General features: G+C 40.9%; 1 protein-coding gene across 2 annotated transcripts in view; it reads left to right on the top strand.

The window, feature by feature from the left end:
- LOC100567769 (acylamino-acid-releasing enzyme) overlaps nucleotides 1-18,773 on the top strand; it is a 331,395-nt gene that overhangs the window by 273,531 nt on the left and 39,091 nt on the right. The window contains exons 6-10 of one of the 2 annotated variants that reach the window (XM_008105032.2): nucleotides 8,334-10,500; nucleotides 10,858-11,723; nucleotides 13,121-13,217; nucleotides 14,211-14,351; nucleotides 15,981-16,035. In XM_008105032.2, the coding sequence (XP_008103239.2) occupies nucleotides 8,334-10,500; nucleotides 10,858-11,723; nucleotides 13,121-13,217; nucleotides 14,211-14,351; nucleotides 15,981-16,021 (3,312 nt within the window). In that variant the 3' untranslated portion in view covers nucleotides 16,022-16,035. Of the gene's footprint in view, nucleotides 1-8,333; nucleotides 10,501-10,857; nucleotides 11,724-13,120; nucleotides 13,218-14,210; nucleotides 14,352-15,980; nucleotides 16,036-18,773 lie in introns of those variants that run through there. The other variant, XM_062970102.1, reaches the window with a different exon arrangement.

Here is an 18,773-nt window from a genome sequence, read left to right as displayed (position 1 = left end):
TTCTGGGTTCACCCAAATGATTCAAGAACTTGGTTTCTCCTTGATTTGTTTGACTGCTGTTTCAACATTTCTTAGTTCCTATTATGAAAGAGTATTAGTTGTCAGTGGGGGCTTCTACACGTGCCAGAAACACTGATGCTGATCTGGAGTGGGGTACCATGGATTCCCCCACCCCACCAATCAATGGCTTGTTAGAAATCTAATTTTTAACATGTCTGAATCACTGGTAAGTATGCTCAGAACTAAGCAAGATTGTTCCAGTGCATGATTTACGAGCCAACATTCAAACATGTTTTCAAAGTAGTTGTCTGGAAGCATGTCTAGTTAGCTCCAGTTCTGATGCAATGGCAAACTATGACTATAACAAGCCACAAAAGTAAAAGAAGGAACCTGCAAACAAGGTAGAATAGATGGAAATATGTGAACCTGAGGCAGTTGTGGGGGGAATCTGGAGACATGCCTGAGTTGTGCTTGTATGCTCAGTTAGAGCTTTAATAATACGCACTTGGTTTGTCTGCTCACTCCTACATTTATATGCCTCCCAGCTAATAATTTTGCACTGTCTGAAGTGTCTCTCATTAATCATTAAAGGTATTTGCTAATTACAGATTTGGAATGACTGCTAATTTATATGCATGTTTTGGTCACAAGTGATATTTGGAATTTCCCAGTCTTTTCCTGCCTACCTGGAGATCTTGTCATACTGTAAGCTGATTGTGAGGCTGTTTGGTAGATTCTTTTGATAAAGCCATGGTGTATACTTTTTGATTAAATGACACCATGCTTTATTATTTTTCCATTTCAAGTCTTAATAAGATGTTCCTCAGTTTAACTAAAGAATTACCTGAGATTTACTAAAGCCAATAACAAAAACAGATCAACTTTAGGCCATGTGTACTCACTGTACAGAATAACCTGTCTCTGGAAGGCTGTCCTCAGCAGCTAAAACCTGGGCATTTCCATTTGGTTAATGTTCCAGCAATTAATATTTCAAAAAGCTAACTTCAAATTAAATCCTGGTTGTGTGCACATACATTGTCACTTACTGAGGCAGTTGTGGTGCATCTCCGTGCAGGCAGTGTTAGTATCCACTTTCTTCATCAAAAGAGGCTGGTAAAATCCCTCATTCCCTGAACATAATCTCTTCAGTGCATTTAACAAACTATGAATCTTGGGTGATAAAAATAGCTGATAGCCGGAATTATATAATGTTCTTTTATAGTGGTTGCTAGAGAGATACTAATTTCAGAAAGATTACTATGCTTCCTAGCTTTCTAGGAATTGTTGCAAAATTCATCCTAGTCCAAAAAGAGCACTGCTGGATAGAGACAAAGACCCACTTTTTAGTATCCTATTCCCCTTAGTTGGTAAATAGATGTCCTAAAAATTCTACAAGTAGGGCATAATATTCAAGGTAGAGGCCTAGATACCCTAAAGGCACCAGATTCTGTCTGATCTTAGAAGCTAAGTAGGGTCAGCCATAGTTAGAACTTGGATGGAAAGTGGTCAATGAATTCCAGGTGCTGTTTGCTATATTTCAGAGGAAGAAAGTGGCAAAACCATACCTGAGTATTCCTTGTCTAAGAAAACTCCATGAAATGTCAACAAACAGTTTGAAGGCACACAAACACATATCCTTTGAAAGAGCCAGCACAGTGGTTTGATTGTCAGACTACAACTTTGGAGACCAGGATTTGAATATCCAGTCAGCTATGGAAACCCCTTAGATGACCTTGGACAAGTCACACTCTCTCACCCTCAGGCCACCTCTGAACAAACCTTGCCAAGAAAACCTTATGATAGAACCTTATCATAGAACCTATTAGGGCTGTCAAAAGTTGGAAATGAGTTGGAGGCACACAATAACCACACATCATCTAAACGCAAAGTTTCAGTTGATTCATTTACCCTGTATACTCATACATAAATCTAGAAATTTTCATCAAATGATCAACCCAAAAAACTTGGGTTGACTTATCCAAGTGTCAGTGTCAGGTCCCACATTTTGGACTTGTGTGGAAGAGCCCTGAGTAGAATGGCAAAAGGCAAGAGCTTAGTTCATCCCGTGAGAACCTAAAATATTGCAAAGAATTACTGACCCCCCCCCCCCCAGTCCTCTCTCTGCTGTGATACTGCTTTTGTTTCCTCAGCAGGAAACTATCAATAGCAGCTACCAGGGATAGCTCCAAGGCAGCATCCGTGCTTTCCCCTCTCTGTATAATGAACCTTGACTTATCTACAGGCCATATCCCCAAAACCTGTCTTCAGCTTATACATGAAGTTGTCTTATACATAAGTGTGTCAATCAATAACATATATATCCCACTCTTCTCCGGTCTGCTCAAAATGGTATTTGTGGCTCTTCTCCTTTCTCCTCAAAAGAACCCTCTGAGGTAGATCAGGCTAAGTGAGAATAGGCCATATTCACCCAGTTCTAAGCAGATAATATAAGATTATAAATATACAGTAGAGTCTCACTTATCCAACATAAACACTCTGGCAGAATTTTGGATTAGTGAATATGTTGGATAATAAGAAGGGATTAAGAAAAAGTCAATTAAACGTCAAATTACATTATGATTTTACAAATTAAGCACCAAAACATCATGCTATACAACAAATTTGACAAAAAAGCTAGTTCAATGTGCAGTAATGCTATGTAGTAATTATTGTATTTACGAATTTAGCACCAAAACATCACAATGTATTGAAAACATTGACTACAAAAACATTGACTACTAAAAGGGCGACTGCGTTGGATAATCCAGAACATTGGATAAGCGAATGTTGTATAAGTGAGACTTTACTGTAATTGAAATATTTACTGTGGTATAATAATACAGAACAATATAATCTCTAAAACGAGGACAGTAAATAAAGAGAAACACTCTGAAAGCAGGGAAATTGGGAATTCCAGAAAGGAAACACTAACACTTCCCAACAAAGGATTTTCCCAGGCAGGAAGCAAACAGGCTTTGAAGCTGCAAGACCATTAAATGCTAGTCAAGGTGGCTAATTGCAGCATTCATACCTGTCACACGAAGACTATTAATTGCTATTCAACCTGGCCAACCAAGGATTCCGCAAGGTAGAAAGCGGCCAGGCTTGCAAACAGCAAGGCTATTCAGGGCTATTCAACCTAGCCAACCAAGATTTCCCCTAGATAGAAAACCCCCAAGCTCTGAAGCCACGAAGTTACTCTGTCCCATACAACCAGGCCTAGAAAGGATGCCCTATGTAGAAAGCGGCCAGGCTTTAAAGCTGCAAGACTATTCAGTGCAGTTCAAGCTGGCCAAACAAGGATTCCTCTACTAAGGAAGTAGCCAGGCTTCAAAGCAGCTCTTTGATTGAGGGTGCTACTCCAGCTACTCCAGAAAACGGCCAGGTTTTGAGGCTGCAAGGCTATTCACTGCTATTTCACCTGGTCAACAAATGTTTCCCATAAGCCACAGCAACGCGTGGCCGGGCAAAGCTAGTTTATTATAATTTTATTAATATACATAATTATTAGCAATTATGTCTATTAATAAAAATGATAATAAACTATCCTCCACCTTGTGTGACTGTGGAGCAGAACAAACAACTCTGCATATGTACGCTTGCCTACAATGCCCTGCCTCATGCACGGAGGAGGAGTTGTTCAAAGCCACGGACAACGTGGTCACTTTTGGTCTAAAACTATTTAGCTGTTGGTGATTCCTTTATTTTATCACTTTTGAACTTGTTTGTTGTGCAGTGCTTTTGACACAAAATAAATGAATAAATTTATTTATTTATTTACTATCCATTTTCTTATTTGTATATTTTATCTAACAGGCCCTAATGCAAAATTTGTTTTTCTCACTACTGCCCCACTGAATTGTATTATTCATTGGATTCTTGTTTTCATTTATTATCCCCTACAGTCCTGGGCTTTTTCCTGGCTAGGTGCAACCACTACAGATTCCATCAATGTGGTTGGGATTTTTTATCCCAATGTTAATTACTTTCTTTTTTCTTCTATAATGTATTTGCATTTTTCTTGAGGCTTCAGACAAGGGTTTGAGATTAGTAATGCCCTACCTCTTTCACTAAATTTTCTGATTGTTTATGAAGATGTTGTTTCTTACTGATAACCATTCCTCATTTTTTCCTGCCATTTTCTTTGTTAAGGAGAAAAAACAGAATAGTGGATTAGTGCATTTGAACTGCTAGTATGAAGAGCCCTCCATCTGGGATGTACACTCCTTCTTGGTCACTTCTGTCTTGATCCTTCTAACAAGAGCTTCCTGCTCTTCATTAGGCACTCAATTTCATCTTTGTTTTCCTCTGGAGTTATCTGTTGCCTTCTTACTCTGCTTGGAGAGCTCCTTTGGACGTGTATTAGAATCCATTTAGGGCCCCATTCTGAATAATTTGATTTCATCTTGAAATTTGACAGTCTTTTGGCATTACCCAGTTACCTGGAAAAATGCAAACAAGTTGAATAAACCCTGGTTCCTTCTAATACACACTTTTAGATGCTCCTGTTTGCTTTTTCCCTTAATGAAGGCTAAGTCCAACAACATGCTTATTTTAATCAGTTAAAATCTGGCCACAGTGGTATTTGTCTTGATTACATCCCAATGGGTTACTGAAACGTGTTCTTTGTAGGACTGCCTTTGAGAACTGCTCAGAAACTTCAGTTGGCTCATAGAACTGCAGCCAGGTGAAGGGGAAGGCTACAAGGAGCACACAACTCCTTGTTGTAACAACTCTATTGGCATGATTCAGTGGACTGGTTTTGATCTGTAAAGTGTGATATCACTTGGGTCCAGGTTATTTGAAGGAGCATATTTCCTTGTAGGAACTAATTAGAGCTCCAAGGTTGTCTGGAGAACATTTGGCAAACCCCACTCAGAGAGGTCAGGACGATTTTGCTCTCCCTCCAGCAGTAGATCAAAACATTTTTCTGCCACCAAACCTTTACAGATGGATGAGCTTGGGCTTTAAATTGTGGAGTGCTATTTATAAGGTTTTTAAAGTGTTTGCATAGAGGTTTTTCATAAATTTTAATTTTTAGTGTTTTAACTTATACATTGTTTCATTGTCCTTTGAATCTTTTATTTATACTTATTTTACTTTTGAATTGCTTTTAACTTGTATTGTTTTAAATATGTGACTGGTTGCCTAAACTTTTTTTTTTTTTGGAAGAAAAGGAGGATACAAATGAACAAAATAATAATAACAGCATTCAATTATGATGATGATGATGATGATGATGATTTCTATGAATGCTGTTTTCTTGCTAATTTTTGGTGAGGGACTTTGTCAAAAAAAATTAGAAGTTAAAATACATTTCTCCACATAAATTGAAGTAGTTACTCTTTTGAACGACATGTTCAAAAATCACATATTTAGCAAGGATTCTGAAAGATTTTTTAAAAAATAATAAGACTTTTCCAGACTCTTTTTCTATATTAGAGAAAGACTGTAGTCAAGAAAGCAGACTTTAAAATCTGACTCATAATAGCCAATGAATTGCCCCAAAGATAAGTCAGGCTTGCCCACTGCAAAGGTGACAGTGACTCTTCTTCATTCAGGCTTGTTGTTCTATGTGCTGAAGAATAATAACATTTAATAATCTTTTATGCAAAATTAACCAAGACAAATGGGCTTGAAAGTTCCCTCTACCTTTTTATTTTAAAAAAACATGCTGTCTATCTTGTAGGCCTATTCCTTGGTAAGGCTTGTTTTAATGACAACATACACATTTTAGTTGGGTGGTGAAGGGTTTTATATTTTAGGGTCTTTTAATGAACTGTTGGATGCATACCACCTGAACCTAGTGAGTTAAATGTTTTGTATTGTTGTTAATTAGCCTAGACCATAATCTTGTCACATCTAATGAGCATTAATGTCCCCCAGAGAAAACGCCAAGAGGACAATCTTCATAACAGGTTAAGGATGGTAACTCTGAGATCTCCTTAATGAGGGAAGAACAACTTCATTTCTTTTCCTACCTTCTTTGTTTAAAATAGTATTTATGCCTCCTTGCAGGGGACTAGTCTAAATCTTTCCACGAGTTGGGGGCATGGTGGAAAGCAGGGTGGGTTGCTGTCTCTCTAGTGCCTCCTGCATATTTCACCCCCAGCCCACCTATTTTGTCACAGCTCCAGGTTACAAAAAAGATTCATGGGGCAGGAAGGAGATGAGAGGCTGACTTTCTTCATCTAACACTGGAACTGTTTGATTTCAGAAAGGACCTTCCTGTTCCGTCATCTAAACCCCATGACATTAGAATAACAGCCTCATCGTGAGAACCTGTTCAAAATCTTTCACAGAAAAAGAAAACAATGCAAATGGTTTTTTATGATCTTTCTATCTTCCACTGACAATCTTTTCACATCTTGGTTGAATACAAATTTGACTGCTTCACTCATTTCCTATTTCTGATATATCTAAAACATTTTTATTGTTTATCTTTATGTTTCTAAAAGCATATTCCTCAGCTCTCGCCCGTTTGCCTTATTGCTAATTTACATTTCTTATACTAGATTTTGCACTCTTTCCAGCTGGAGGTGTGCAGAAAACTTGAGCTAGTTATATGTCTCAAAGAGACATATACCTTTCAGGGAGGAAAAGGGAAAAATCCCCTAAATGCATAAAAATAGCTTTGAGTATTCAGCACAAGAAAGTGTAAAGATAATTGAGTGAAGCAGACTCATACCCAAGCTTAGTCCTTGTGTATTAAAGGAAGGCTTCACGATTTGGAGCTTGCCCTAAATCCAGTTTATATTCCCTTTTCTTTCACATTTCTCTTGTCTTTCTTTGATCAAATGGTTGTCTTCCTTTGATACGGGATTGATTCACTGGCCAACACACATTTTGGTGCCCCAAATGTTAGCCCTGTTTCTGTGTGTGTTTGACCTGCTGATTCAAAAAATGGCACGTTTTCCCCTATCGGCTCTGGTTTTGATATACAGAAAATATGCCACATACCACACTTCACTCTGCTCACCCATAAAAAACAGGATATTTTAATGTAGTGTTTAAATTAATATCCTTTAAGCATGAAGGAAACATATTAAACATTAAAAGAAAAATGTACTGCATGAAAATCTACTTATTTCATACCAAAAGCACATATTTATGATACAAAGTTTCTATTATAAATTCAAGCATATCTAAAAAATTATCCAATACAATTTTCTAAATCAGTGCCCCAAATAACCCCAGGAACAGACCTAAAAACCAAGATACCCAAGAAAAAAAACTTTGTTGGCTGTGTTATGTGTTTGCTGGGTTTCCCAGTACATACTCATCCAAAGATTATGTGTATAGAGAAAACATCTCCCGGTAGTTCTGATAATAGCCTTCTAATGCACATAATTTTGTAGGCAAGCCTCTGCTTCACATCAGAAGGTCATGTGGCTGAGCCTCCATTTATGTCAGACATCTTTTGTTCCCTCCTGTCCACTATTGCACCTTTCTCTTATAGCCCTTAACTTTTACCATACAATATAGCTTTTACCTTATAGACTGTTACTTGCACATTTCTTAACTATTTGGGGTTCACGTAGGTAGTAATAAGTCCTAGGTTTGTAAAAAAAAAAAAAAAACAACCCCCCCCCCCCCCAAGCCTACTGTTATGGAGGCAAACAAGGCAAACTTTTTAAAGTTATTTATTTTAGCTCATAAAAATTCATGCAAAATGAATAGTCCCAGTAGAGCTGTTAGGTTCCCCCCCTTTCCACCCCTCCCATTTTAGCCCTAAAAATGCATAACAAAAGATTCATATTTAGATTTATTCAAATCTCTAAACCAGATGGGGTTAATTTTTTCTGATTCATTAGGAGAAAATATTCAAGCAGATTCTTAATTTTTTGAGACATCATTTTCTGAGAGTCAGTATCTGTGGTTATTTATATAGTAGAAACTTGGCAGCAGCATCATTATTTGACCTAGCAATTCTAAAATCAGTAAGCAGTCCTCTCCCCAATCAGGACTACTTTAAACAGTGTATTTTAGTCATCCATTTTGCTCTCAGTAAAACCACCAACCAACTTTATAAACTGGACATCCTGATCCAGGGCTTCGCCAAATTTTAAAATCTCTATCTTCTTGTGATTTGCTTAATACATTTTTTATAAGACAGACAAAGAAAATACAGTATCTTTTGGGGAAAATGACATAGTTTCAGGACCCTGGAATTCATGGTTCAAATACTTTTGAAGCCCCAGCATGCTTTATCAGATATGTGGCCCAATCACTTTTACGTAATGTACCAGCTTTAGAATAAACACAGACCACTGCTGAAATATAGATTTCAGTGAGTTCTTTCAAATGCAATGATGGTTTCCTTTGCCTTTTAGATTTCAACCCTGCAATCTAACACTCTCATGAGGAAAGTAAAGCGAACACTGCCCAGTCCCCCACCAGAAGAAGCTCATCTCCCTCTGGCCAGCCAAGCTCACTCGCAGATGTACATGCCTGGCCTGCTGCAGAAGGGATTGGGGGGGCAGCCTGTTCAAGTGACCAAGGCCAGCCTCCTCAGAGAACTTGACCGTGACTTGAAGCTGGTTGAGCATGAGTCCACTAAACTGCGGAAAAAACAAGCCGAGCTGGATGAGGAAGAGAAGGAGATTGATGCCAAGCTCAAGTATCTGGAACTGGGGATCCATCACAGAAAGGAGTCTTTGCTGAAGGATCGGAACGTCCGTGACTATCCCTACCTAAGATGCCTTGGAGAGAACAGGGACTACATGTCTGACAGTGAGCTCAACAATCTTCGCCTATCTGGCTATGAGAGCACCAGTCTCCTGACGAGGCCCAGCACTGCCCCTTCTAACCAATATGCAGAATTCTCCAGTTCACAGTATACATCAGCCTCCTCCTACACCCCATATCAGTACTCCTCGGGTCATGCTGCCCCACCAAGTGCAGCCACATTCCAGCAAACAAGATTTCAGCCTCCACATTACCCCCCTGCAAGCACGGGCCCTGCTCAAAATGGCTTCCAAGCAAGCCAGATGCCTGCCTACCCCTCTCAAACTACTTACCAGACACACAGCTTCACTCCAAGCACCGGGTATCAGTCTGAACTGGGCTTGCAGAGCCACCAAGCTTTTCGGCCACCTTATCAATCTCCCACCACATATCCCAGCCAAACTCCTATGCAGCCTGCACAGAGCAGTCTTTACCAGACCCACACAGACACCCACACAACCTCCCAGAAACCACGGCAGACATCATTAGCTGACCTAGAACAAAAGATCCCTACCAATTATGAAGTCATCAGCAATCCCACTGTGGTCATCTCTGCTGCAACTCCAGAAGTGACATATAGCACCACAACAGTGACCAGCAGCTATGACCAATACAAGGCTCCAGAAGTAAGGCCAGCAGACAGGAGTGGTGCAGCACAAAGTCCCTCCACCAGCTATTCCTCTGATTCTCTCTACACAAATCTAGAGCAGAACATTCCTCGGAACTATGTAATGATTGATGACATCAGTGAACTGACCAAAGAAAGCACTGCAGGAGAGAGCCATAAAGGAGATCTGCAGTCGCAGAGCAGCAATGGACGACACATCAAAGAAAAGAGTGACCTAACAGATGCAGATATCTCCAGCAGGCCTTGCTGTTACTCGAAAGGAGAGGAAGAGTCTGAGGAGGACATGTATGACCATCTAAGCTCTGATCACCGGGGGAAGAGCTACCACAGGGGCACAGAGAACAATGGGAGGATGTCAGGTAGTTCTGGCTCATATTACTATGGGGACAGTGATTACAGGCATCCCTCTCGTCAGGATAAGCATGGGTCCAGTATGGGAATACAGAAGCACTCTTCAAAAAATCTGGCTCCAGCTGTCATCTCTTCAAAACGCAGCAAGCATCGGAAGCAAGGTATGGAACAAAAGATCTCCAAGTTTTCCCCTATAGAGGAAGCCAAAGATGTAGAATCAGATTTGGCCTCTTATGCAGTGACCACATCTGTCAGTAGCAGCAATGTGGCATCTAGAGCAAAGAAACTACAAGATGACATTACGTATGGCCTCAAGAAAAATGTTTATGAACAGCAGAAATATTACAGTGTGTCCAGTAGGGATATGATGGAAGAAGATGATAGAGCATACAGTGGTGGCCGATCCAGGTCTTCTGGCTATGTGTCAGACAAAATGTCAAGTCGTGAGATTAGGAGCAGGTCCTATGAGAGAGAGAGCATGGAAAGGCCTCAGAAAGGAAGCTCCAAGCCCTCATCCCTTAGTATGAGCCAGAGTCGCGGGCGACCACCAATTCGCACACAAACTTCAGAAGAAGAGAGTCCTATTAGTCCTTTGGGGAAATCCATGGGTGTGTCACGGTCCTCAGGGGGACCTCTCCCTCAGTCTGCTGGAGACAGCTGCTCCCAGTTCTGCTCTAGTCATTCATTGCCTGATGTACAAGAACATATCAAAGATGTGCCAAGAACCCACTCTTACAAGCATGAAGAAGGTTATCTTATGGATGATTCACATTGTGTTGTTTCAGACAGTGAAGGTAATGGTTACCTGTGGTGACTTACCCTAGAGCATGCTGAAGTGGGTCGTATTTGCAAAGACAATGCCACAGCCTGAGTTTGCTTGCCATGTGCCTTTCCCCCTATTTTTATTTCTGTTTTGGTGGCTCTGTGTTGGCTTGTTGCACTCTGCCTGTCCTACTGGTGCTGGATGCTTGCTCAGTGTGAATATGTGCTAAGATATGTCTTTATATTTGCTGAGTGGCTCCTGTGAAATACCCTGTGTGCATGTGGTAAGCTCCCTGCATTCTGTTATTTCATTGCATGGCTTCAGCCTGGGTTCCATCCCCATCTTTGGACAAGGAGATTGACTGTGATCTGTTTTTTGGTTTCTGAAGCCTATCACTTGGGCCAGGAGGAGACAGACTGGTTTGATAAGCCAAGAGAACCTCGCTCGGAGAGGATGAGGCATTATGGTGGCCACTCCTCCTCCTCCCAGAAGAGAGGTCCAGTTAAGCACACCTATCACGACTATGATGAACCTCCAGATGAAGACATGTGGCATCATGATGACTACTCCCACCCACGTCACTCCTCTTCCAAAGAACATAGGCATCATGGAGACTATGGGAGGCATTCATCCTCCCGCCACTCCAGTGATGATCTGCCCAGGAGGTCATCCAGGCAACATCCCAGAGATCCAGGCCGTCATGAGTCACGTGGTCATGGGCAGCCCTCTTCCCAGAAGAAAGCTCAGCAGGCGGACATGAGAGCACAGCCAGGTTATCCTTCCAGTTCCTCAGAGTACTCCCAGCAAACCCGGCAACCATCTGGCTACCATCCTACCTCAGAGTCCCAAAAATCGCAGAGGCAGCATGGGCCACCACCATCTCACCAGCCAAAATCAGAGTCTCTTTCCCACCAACAGCAGCAGCAGCAACCAAGGCAGCAACAAATTGGGCAGCAGCAACCGCCATCAACCAGGCAGCAGCAGCAGCAGCAGCAGCAAACAAGCAGACAGCCTCAACAGCAGCAGCAACATCAGACAGGTCCTTCACAGCCGTCTTCTCAGCAGCAATCCCAGCAAGCTAGGATTCAGCAGCAGCAGCAGCAACCACCACCACAGCAGCAGCAGCAGCAGCAGCCAGGGACTCAAACCCAACCCTCCTCACGGCCAGCCCAACAACAGCCTGGCCAGCCCCAGCCAGGAGGCAAACCACAGTCAACCCTCCAAGCACAACCTGGCACTCACCAAACAGGACCAGTAAGTCCCAGTTTCTCTTTGTTTAATGTCAGTTATGCAGTAGGTCCACCAAAGCTGGGAGTATGTTTTCTGGTTCTGGGCTAAGGTGAGAGTATTCAATAAAGCATTATCTTATTCTGCCATAGAGGTGTGTTAGGAAGAGATGGCACCTATTTAAATATTTTGAAATAAAAGAAATATTAGTTTACTGGCTGTGTATTTGTATAGATCAGGAATAGGGTTCATGCCTGCAGATGTTGTTGGATTGCAGCTCCCAGTATTCCTCACCAAGGGAACTGCTGAATAAGGCTGTTGGAAGAAATCTGTATTTTGCCTACCTAGATTTTTGCATTCTAGATTGTTGTACTATGCAAAATATTATCTTCCCAGAATATAATTTGCAAAATAATAATAATAATAAAGGATGACTATGTGGGTTAGTTGCTCATCAAGGCAGTGGGATGGCAGTGGGAGACAGTCAAAGACAAGAAGTAAGGAAAGATCAGAAACTAAAAAGAACACTCATTAATATCCATATTTTTGTTGAGAAAAGTACATCTCGGCATTGAAGACACCCTGCCAGGGGGGGGAAAAGACTATCCACACAATTCTATGCACTTAAGGACTTCATTGAGGAATGTTTCTTTGTGCAACAGTGCACATTATTTTCCTGAATTAGAAACATATTTTGAGGCAAAAACATGTATTTTTGCAAAACACATAGATTATTTCACAAAGCATACTTTTTTAATGCAAAAAGCGCATTCAAGAAACTCGCAAGTTTTTATGGTTGCAGGAATCCACATATTTATTTAAGTCCTCTAATTGTATGCAGTTTGCATAGATATACAGATGTCTGAAAAGAAAACCACATTTGTACAGTAAGTTGTATAATTTGTAGAAAAAAACATTTTCTGTTTCCAAACACGTTTTCTCCATGGGAAACTTGTGTATTTTAGTACACAGTTTCCCAGGGAAGTCCCAGAACACAGTTGTTATTTGAAAATAGCACATAAACCCTAATATTCCTGTGATTATTCAGTCTTGCATTAAGGAAAGAAAGAAATTAATATCAACATCCCTGTTGGAAACAATGTACAATTATAGGATGGGCCAGTCTATACCTAGATTTAAGATACAGGCATCATTTACATGTAGTTTTGAATGGGGGCATAAGTAAATTAGTAAAGGGAAGGGAGTGCAGAAGTACAGCATCTGAAGATGGATACATTTGGATACCAGCCAACCCAGATTACCTAGTGAGGTTACACTGAGAAGAAAACTCTGCAAAATATCTCAGAATGTGAATTTCATATTACTTATTTGTTCCTAATATGCATAATTGCCCACCAAGCACCTGCTGCCCAAACCTTAGGAAAGACAGCATTTCTTAAATCAAAATCTTTTTAATATTACAGCCTAAAGCAGAGCATATGGATGCATCTAAGCCTACCACAAAAGTGCCACAGGTGGGGAAAGCACCCCAAACGCAGCCACAAGGAATAGCAGCCGGAGGTCAGTAAACACTCTGCTTTTGTATGTGGACCTTTTCTGTTGTTGGCATAAAAGTGAACTCTAAAACCATTCAGTGCAGACAAACTAAAAATATTCTGAGAGAGATCCATGAAAGGATAAATGCTTTTGGACAAATCATAGTCTAGCCATGATTGGTCATAAAGGATAGTACAGAACGTATAAATTCTGTTCTGAGGAAGCTAGCCTTGAGCAGTTCACAGAAAAGACTGTGAAAATTATGATGCCTAAAAGCCACCTCCCAACATTGCATGTTGGATATATGGGTCTTTCTTATAAGACTGTGGAAAATGAAGGTCTCCACTTCCTGTCCCATTGGAGAATGTTTTTTTGTCATTCAGCTTATTTTTACTGAGAAGTTTGAACCCTTTTTTGCATTTTTGTGGCTCTATATTGATTCCCCTCAAGATGTCACACATATTGACATATTAATCTTTTTATAGTCTTTTTTTCAATTATAGTTTTTTATTGTGATTTTTCATATAAGTACATCGAAAGAGTGAGAACAAAAAATATAGGCAGAGCAGGGAAGAAGGGGGGGGGGGAAGAAAGGAGACAAAAAAAGGTGTACATGTCCACAGTGAAGTGACTTCCCATCTTCATTCCAAGAGTTTCTTTCTCGTTTTATTGTTTATTTTAAAATAAATCAGCTTTCTTTTGTTAATCATATTGTGTTAATCATAGGCAAGATCTATTGGGAAAGTACTCCTGTTTTTTTTTAATAAAGTCTTTAAATCCTAACCAATCAGGTTTTTTCCCTCCTTTTCTTATTTTTGTTAAGTCTTAATCCTAATCCAGTATTTTCTGTTATAAGTGATTGGAACGACACAGAGAGGAGATAAACAATGTATGTGAAACAAGTCAAAAGGAAAATTGCAAAATTACCCAAACTTAACCACCTTCACCTGTCCAAGGTGACAAAATGGCTACACACTGAAATCAATGTACTCAAATCAACATCTGATCCTTCAACAGGTATTAGATTGGGTCCTAAACCAGCTGGAGCACCCACCTCTGCAGGCGCAGCAGCTGGGCAGCCAGGAGCCGAAGGTGAAAGTGTCTTCTCCAAAATCCTGCCAGGAGGAGCAGCAGAACAAGCAGGCAAACTGACTGAAGGTAGGATGCTTCTGGGCTATGTTTCCTTTACGTCCTATCTCAAAAGCTTGAATAATGTAAAGCTTTTTGCAGGATAACTAACAAGACCACAATGCAAGCTTTAAGGAGAAAAACTGTGTTTTAGTTTAGATCCACATGAAACTGAGGGGGGAAAAATAAATTTACAAGCAAGCACAAAAGAGAGCAATTGCATGAAGATTGTATGCAGTCACAATGTCAACATACTTATGAGATAGTAATAATAAAAACTTTATTCATACCCCCACCACCATCTCCCCGTGGGGACTCAGGGCAGCTTACATGGGGCAAAAGCCCGAACAATATAATTGAACAAAATAAACAACAACATAAACATGCCCTGTGCTACAGCCTCTCTTATGTCACAAGCTAACTTTTTCAAAAAGTGTAAACAAAAATAGGAACAAACAACTTGCATGGATACAGATATAGAAACTACCATAGATGAACCAGGTACAAAGCCTGGAATCCTAATTCTAGAATCCAAAAAAGCAAATATGGGCAGGTAATATATGCCTTAGTTGCCTCCGTATTATATTACTAAAAAGTGTTCTACATAAGGCTGCTCTTTAAAAGAGCGTTCAAAAATTGCAGTTAGCAAGGAATCATTTTGTTTAAAAATGCAGCAGTCAGGATATTTTGCTTATTCATGGTAAGGTTATATTAAACAAAATCTGCCTCATTTACACAGGCTTCTTTTTTCTTTGGGCCTGATGGAAGATGCTGACAAAGTCTTGAATAGTAAGACTCCAACATATGAGTGAGATGCAGGCCATGGGAAGCCCACCTCTGGCCCATCAGCTTCCTTGTTATATCTGTAATGCTGAATAACTTGAGATGAGGATATCTGAAGGACGGCTTCTGCCTGCATGAACCCTGCCTACCAGTTATAGTCAGCATAGAAAGATCTACTCTGTATTACATTGCTGATAAACATGCAAGTAGAATGAATATAAGAGAGGGATTTCTTGACAGGCAGGCAGAATATTTTTTATTTCACCAACCTTTTAAAATATTTAAGACTTTTATTGACTGCAATTCCTGCTGATTCATCTTCAGGAATTTTATTGGTGCCCAAAAGTGGAAAAGGGGGACAGAAAGAGAGGCAGACACTATATTACAGAGGTGGAAAGCCTTTTCCAGGGTGACAGCCCAATAAGTTCCAGACTGGCACACTGGTGGCTCTGTGCCATTAGTAGGTGAGGCCACATCTGAAAGCTGTCAGAATGCCCAGCCACAGATCTCTTTCTCTCACACACACACACCCCTTCGTATACAGATGCATGCACACTACTTTGCTTCCACTGCATTCAGGATTTTTTAAAAAATGCATTAGTGCAAATGGGGAAAGGGTTGTTTTCAGGGTGGCTATAGCTTTCCTGTCATGACAAGCCCTGCCCCCCAAATGTTCCCTGTGCTGCTTTTGGAGAGCTTCTTTGGAGCATAATAAGGAAGAAACCCTTGTCTCTAGTTACGGAATGAATGTAACAACAAAAGGGAAGCTGATGGGCTGGATGGGGGCCTCAATCTCTATCATATAAACTGAAGAATGCTAGATGTGGTGTTGATATGGTATTTCAGACATATGTTTTCTTTTCTTTACACCCATAGCTGTGTCAGCTTTTGGCAAGAAATTCACATCATTTTGGTGAGAAAACACCACTGGGTAAGTCGCTTTGAGCCATGTATATTTCCAACATTCAATGACCTAATAATAAACATACCAGCATATCTACCTTGATTATTGAAATATTCCTGAAATCATTTTGTATTTCATATCTGGGTTCTATTGGTGCTCTCCAAAGAATCCTTTAATGGCCTGGCGAGCAGTGTTTTACCCACGACCACAGGGAATCGCCATAAGGCTAAATGGAGGGTTGCACAAACACAAGGACCAATTACCAAGAACACAATAATCCCAAAGGAACAGCTCAGGGGAAGGTCCCAGGGGCTTACATGTCTTTACACTAATGCACAGAGCATGGGGAATAAACAAGATGAACTCCAACTTTTAGCACAACACCACACTTACGATGTCATAGGCATCACTGAAACATGGTGGGATGACTCCCATCACTGGAATGTAGTCATTGAAGGCTATAACCTCTTCCACAGAAACAGAACAAAGGGGAGAGGAGGGGGAGTAACGCTATATGTCAAAAACATTTACATTGCAGAAGAGATGCAAGAGAGCAATCCGGGAAAACAGCTTGAAAGCATCTGGATAAGAATCAAGGGAACTGGGACTCAAAAAGATCTTGTTGTGGGTGTCTACTACAGACCTCCGAACCAGGATGAAGAATTTGATGAAGCCTTCTGTCAGCAGCTGACCAAACAGGCACAAAGAAGAGATATAGTAGTCATGGGCAATTTCAACTATCCTGATATCTGCTGGAAAACAAACTCAGCCAAGAGTACAAAGTCCAACAAATTCCTCACTTGCCTTGCAGACAATTTTATGGTCCAGAAGGTAGAAGAGGCAACAAGGGGATCGGCTACTCTTGACCTCATCCTAACAAACACGGAGGACCAGATTAATGCAGTTGAAGTGGCAAGCGACCATGTGCTCCTGCAGTTTGCAATACAAAGGAAGGCCGAAACGGAAAAAAAGTCAAACCCGCATTCTGGACTTTAGGAGAGCTGACTTCCAAAAAATGATTGAAATACTGAGCGGCATTCCATGGACGCCAATACTAAAAGACAAGGGAGTCAAGGATGGATGGGAGTTTTTCAAAAGTGAAATACTCAAGGTGCAAATGCAAACAGTGCCAAAAAAGAATAAAAACAAGACAAGTGCAAAGAAACCAGAATGGAAACCAGAACTTCTAACTGGTCTAAGACTAAAAAAAAGACATGCATAAGAAGTGGGAAAAGGGAAAAATCACCAAAGAAGAATTCAAACGAATAGTCAACTCCTGTAGGGAAAAGGTTTGCAAGGCCAAAGCGCAAAATGAACTCAGGCTTGCCAGAGACATTGAAAACAATAAAAAGGCCTTCTTTGCTTACATCGGTAGGAAAAGGAAGAAGAAGGAGGCGATAGGGCCTCTGCGAGAAGATGGGGAAATTCTGACAGGGGATAGGGAAAAGGCAGAACTATTTAATGCCTTCTTTGCCTCAGTCTTCTCACAAAAAGAAAGCCAGCCTCAACCTCAGCAAAATGGAGTGGATGAAGGATTGGGGGAAATCCAACCCCAAATAGGGAAAGAAGTCATCCAGGAATACCTGGCTGCTCTAAATTAATTTAAGTCCCCAGGGCCAGATCAACTACACCCAAGAGTATTGAAGGAACTAGCAGAAGTTATTTCAGAACCACTAGCAATCATTTTTTAGAGTTCTTTGAGAACGGGAGAAGTCCCAGCAGATTGGAGGAGGGCGAATGTGGTCCCTATCTTCAAGAAGGGAAAAAAGAACGACCCAAACAATTACCATCTGGTTAGCCTCATGTTGATACCAGGCAAGATTCTGGAAAAGATCATTAAGGAAGTGGTCTGCAAACACTTAGAAACAAATGCAGTAATTGCTAATAGTCAACACGAATTTACCAAAAACAAATCATGCCAGATTAATCTGATCTCTTTTTTCAATAGAGTTACAAGCTGGGTAGATGCGGGGAATGCCATGGATGTAGCCTATTTCAGTAAGGCCTTCGACAAGGTCCCCCATGACCTTCTGACAAACAAGCTAGTCAAATGTGGGCTAGGCAAAACTATGGTTAGGTGGATCTGTAATGCTAAGAGAACGAACCCAAAGGGTGCTCACCAATACATCTTCTTCATCTTGGAAAGAAGTCACAAATAGAGTGCCGCAGGGTTCCATCCTGGGCCCGGTTCTGTTCAACATCTTTATTAACGACTTAGACGAAGGGTTAGAAGGCACGATCATCAAGTTTGCAGACGACACCAAACTGGGAGGGATAACTACTCCAGAAGACAGGAGTAGAATTCAAGACGATCTTGACAGATTAGAGAGATGGGCTGAAACTAACAAAATTCAAGTTCAACAGGGTCAAATGCAAGATACTTCATTTAGGCAGAAAAAAATGAAATGCAAAGATACAGAATGGGGGACGATGCCTGGCTTGACAGCAGTATGTGTGAAAAAGACCTTGGAGTCCTCGTGGACAACAAATTAAACATGAGCCTACAATTTGATGCGGCTGCTAAAAAGCCAACGGGATTCTGGCCTGCATAAATAGAGGTATAGCATCTAGATCCAGGGAAGTCATGCTACCCCTCTATTCTGCCTTGGTCAGACCACACCTGGAATACTGTGTCCAATTCTGGGCACCGCAATTGAAGGGAGATGTTGACAAGCTGGAAAGCATCCAGAGGAGGGCAACTAAAATGATCAAGGGTCTGGAGAACAAGCCCTACGAGGAGCGGCTTAAAGAACTGGGTATGTTTA

Source organism: Anolis carolinensis, chromosome 2 (assembly GCF_035594765.1).
Source record: "Anolis carolinensis isolate JA03-04 chromosome 2, rAnoCar3.1.pri, whole genome shotgun sequence".
NCBI lineage: Eukaryota > Metazoa > Chordata > Lepidosauria > Squamata > Dactyloidae > Anolis > Anolis carolinensis.
Note: the sequence above shows the minus strand (reverse complement) of the source record. Positions and strands in the feature narration are given on the sequence as shown.